Genomic DNA, 3,895 nt, shown 5'->3' with positions numbered 1-3,895 from the left:
TGACTAATGTCGCTTGCATCTCTTGTACACCATCGCATATAATTGATTATAATAAAAAGATGTTTTTCACAATTTCGTAAAATAAAAATATTTTCATTTGTACAATTCCCTAATTATCAATATGATAGATTATGATTTTGGTGGTAGTAATGCATTCTTTTATCAAAATTGTGCGCACGATAACCACACCAAGGTTTCTTTTGCTAAAATGCACCACCGTTTTTCAAAATATCAGCCACCCAAAAGGTGTATGATTAAGGACCAGCCATCGTTAGAACCATTTCCAGGAATATACAAATCCAAATTTCGGTTAAACCCCAGAAAAATAAAGTCAAAAAAATCAAGAAAAAATGGGAAGCACGAATGCCCTCATCTACAATCTTCATCTCAACACAAACAACTGCTTCAACTGTGTGAATTCAAGAACAAATCATTCAACCTCTTTGCATATCAATCATAGAAAAAGCCCCTTGAATGTCTCGAGTAAAAGGCAAAGAAAGATCAACAAATTCGTTTGCTCGGCTATCGAAGATGTGAGGGAGATGCAAAAAAGACTTGGAATTGGGGGTGCGGGTTCAGTTCTTGATGATAGACCTGGTATGTTCAATGAACAATCTTCAATTGATTAACTTCAACTTGTAATCGCTCAATTATGCTTTCCCTTGAGGTCTGAATAAGCTGAAATCGATAGTAATTATTTCCCTAATATGGGGTTTCTTTTTCATATTTGAAAACCCCCTTTGTCACTTCCTGTAAATTGTGAGGTGGGCAACTGATAACTTTGCTGTATTGAATTTTAGTTGATTTTAATGTTATTATTGTAGTATTATAACTGTGGTTGTAGTGCTTTGAAAAGTGAATATTTGTGGATTCTTTTTGGTAAGAATTTAATCACTGATTTATATACCTGTGGACTTGGGAAGCTATGCCTCTAATGGCTGTTTGTGTATATGCTTTTTTTTCCTGTGAGCATGTCCAGGCTATGCCTAGACTCAGTCCTGCAAATTATGACTGCAACTCAGTAGCCATAATTGTTGTCTACACCTGGAATCAAACCCTTGACAGATGAGATATTCCATCTTATCCCCATGACCTCAACCACTATGTCATAATCCTTGTGGTTATGTGTTTATGCTTTGATGGTAATCCCTGTGGGCTTGGGAAGCTATGCCTTTAATGGGTGTTATTTGTATATGCTTTGAAGGTAGACTCACAGTCATTTGTTAGTAATTTGAATGATGTTTTCTTGAATCTTGTTCTTTATGGGGTTCCATGAAATTGCCATTTTTTCAGGTCTAGACTTGGTTCATTACTAATCGCTGTTGTTAAAATTGTGTGGTTGTATGGTTTAATGGTTCAGTATCTTGTTTATTAAGTTTGATGGTTCATCAGTGGTTCGTTTTGTTCTTTTTGAAGTATATAATATTGCATATGTGGCAAATACACATGCACACTCTTGACCTCTGGTGAGGTTCAAGCCCTTGACTTTCTAGGAGGCTGAGCTTTACTAGTAACCTGGATACCATTGGGCCAATGACCCTTTGCTTAGTAGTGGTCAAGTATTGGGATTTTAGACGATTAAGGGTCAATTCATTTATACCATTCTCAAAAATGGATCAGAAATCACATTTTCTTTGCTCGTTCACAAAATGAAAATGGCGTATATACTAATATTATTTTCATAATTGTACATATAGAGGTGGCTGATGACATTGACGAAAATGCACCTGCGAACAGTGGTCCAAATGACGGAAGTGCCCTTTATAATTTTCTGTATCCGGATAAAGAGCTCCTTCCTGAAGACAAAGAAATGAGCATATTTGATCATCTTGAGGAGCTACGCGAGAGAATTTTTGTGTCGGTTTTGGCGGTCGGGGCTGCCATCTTGGGATGCTTTGCATATTCAAAGGATCTCATAATGATTCTTGAAGCTCCGGTTAGAACCCAAGGTGTTCGGTTCTTACAGTTAGCTCCCGGCGAGTTTTTCTTTACAACAATAAAGGTTACTATTGAAACCCGTATGCGTTTCTTGCAACATGTATTTCGTCATCAATATTCGTTTCATTATCATATTTAACACGTGTGAAAGAGGTGGTGTTAGTCTTTCCTACCTTTCGTATATTATATATGCATCTACTTGTGGGACCCTTTACTGTTTGTCTACCTCCGTATGCAGAGGTAAGGTCTACACACATCCTACCCTCCTCAGACCCTACCATTGTGTGGGATATACCAGTTCTTTTGGTTTGGTTTATTTAATAGTGGTGAATCAAAATATCTCTGAGATGATAATATATTTTGATATGTAGGTATCAGGATATTGTGGTCTACTTCTAGGAAGTCCTGTGATTCTTTATGAGATCATAGCTTTTGTATTACCTGGATTAACAAGATCGGAAAGAAGATTTCTGGGCCCGATCGTTCTAGGATCCTCGGTACTTTTCTACGCCGGAATCGCTTTCTCGTACGTAGTTCTCACTCCGGCTGCATTGAACTTCTTCGTTAACTATGCAGAAGGCGTTGTTGAATCATTGTGGTCCATTGACCAATACTTTGAGTTCATATTGGTACTCATGTTCAGTACAGGATTGTCTTTCCAGGTAATCCTCTCTCTTTACGGTTGTATGTGGCTCTCTCTCTTTGAACACTTTTCACAAGTCGGGGTCCTTGGGAAAATAATTGTTTCACGATTTGGGGGTAGAGTTTATATCTTACCATTCCCACACCTCACCTCCCGGTGTGATATACTAGGTTTTGTGTAGAATCATTAAGTGGTCAGAATGATTAAGAGGCTCACATGATATAGTGCAAAATGAAATATAATTGTTTGGTAATTGTTTACGATGAAATTAGGGCTTTTAATGGTTAAGGGAGACCCATGATACAAAATCATTCAGAGGGTTTTAGAACCATTAAGAGGCAGACTTTTTTTTTTGTCAAACAAGATTCACATCTTAACGATTCAGAGATTGCCTCTTAATGGAACTATTAAGAGGTAAACAAACAACCAGGCTACTTATCATCTTTGAATATGATATTGGTTCCATAGATCTTTTAGATGTTCTTGAAGGTCGCATTTGCTACGTAGATAGGACTGGACTGGACACGTGAGCGAGAGTGAGATAGGCGGGTAAAAGAATTATGTAAGATTTTTAGGGTTTTAATTTGACATGGGTATTTTAGTAATTTACTAATATTGTCCCATTTCCGTGAATTTCGTTTCACCTATTTTGGTGGTGCTTTCGCGTCCCATGGGTATTTTAAATTTGAGAATATTAAGTTTGACCTAAAAAGTGTATTTTTACAGCGGTTATATTTGTTTTTGTACACAGGTGCCGGTTATACAACTTCTACTAGGCCAAGTTGGGTTAGTGTCGGGTAACCAAATGTTATCGGTATGGAGATATGTAGTCGTTGGTTCGGTGGCTGCAGCAGCAGTCGTGACTCCATCGACCGATCCACTGACTCAGATGCTTCTTGCTGGACCCCTTTTGGGTCTTTACTTTGGTGGTGCATGGACCGTTAAGCTCATTGGCAAGTAAGTAGCTCGAGCCCAGATCAGTCCATGGCGCATGCTGATTTGTGTACAATAGAATGACAAAAAATTCATATAGACATACAATGATCATGTCTTTTTGTAGTAAATATTCATTATTTGTTACTGGTACATAATACGGGCTCAATTATAACGATCATTGAGTGCCACTCGGTTCAACCCCAACCGTGGCACGGCTCCGCTCTTCCCCACACCATCAACATGAGCTCCATTTGGCCAAAATCGATCAAAAGGATACAAAGATAACAAAGTTCGGTTGAGAACCTCATCCCCGTTACAAACTAGGAAACCACCGAGACCAAGTCATGTGTCCATTTCGGACACATGACATGTTCTTGA

At 38.3% G+C, this 3,895-nt stretch overlaps 1 protein-coding gene across 1 annotated transcript; it reads left to right on the top strand.

The window, feature by feature from the left end:
* The first annotated feature begins 273 nt into the window (after window positions 1-273).
* On the top strand, window positions 274-3,686 carry LOC112527608 (sec-independent protein translocase protein TATC, chloroplastic-like). The gene is made up of 4 exons (XM_025138339.1): window positions 274-597; window positions 1,698-2,002; window positions 2,310-2,600; window positions 3,333-3,686. Exons 1-4 carry the CDS (start codon window positions 351-353, stop codon window positions 3,540-3,542), a joined length of 1,053 nt encoding a protein of 350 aa, XP_024994107.1. The 5' UTR covers window positions 274-350; the 3' UTR covers window positions 3,543-3,686.
* The last annotated feature ends 209 nt before the right edge of the window (window positions 3,687-3,895 follow it).

Source organism: Cynara cardunculus, assembly GCF_001531365.2.
Source record: "Cynara cardunculus var. scolymus isolate 2C chromosome LG 15, CcrdV1, whole genome shotgun sequence".
In the NCBI taxonomy this organism is placed as follows: Eukaryota; Viridiplantae; Streptophyta; class Magnoliopsida; order Asterales; family Asteraceae; genus Cynara; species Cynara cardunculus.
The sequence above is the reverse complement of the archived record's forward strand: the minus strand, read 5'-3'. Positions and strand labels throughout refer to the sequence as shown.

Excerpts from the sequence above, each read along its gene's own strand:
- LOC112527608 (XM_025138339.1), top strand. The coding sequence starts at position 351 with ATGGGAAGCACGAATGCCCTCATCTACAATCTTCATCTCAACACAAAC. Across the intron at positions 598-1,697 it reads AGTTCTTGATGATAGACCTG|AGGTGGCTGATGACATTGAC; the intron begins GTATGTTCAATG and ends TTGTACATATAG. Across the intron at positions 2,003-2,309 it reads TTTTCTTTACAACAATAAAG|GTATCAGGATATTGTGGTCT; the intron begins GTTACTATTGAA and ends TTTGATATGTAG.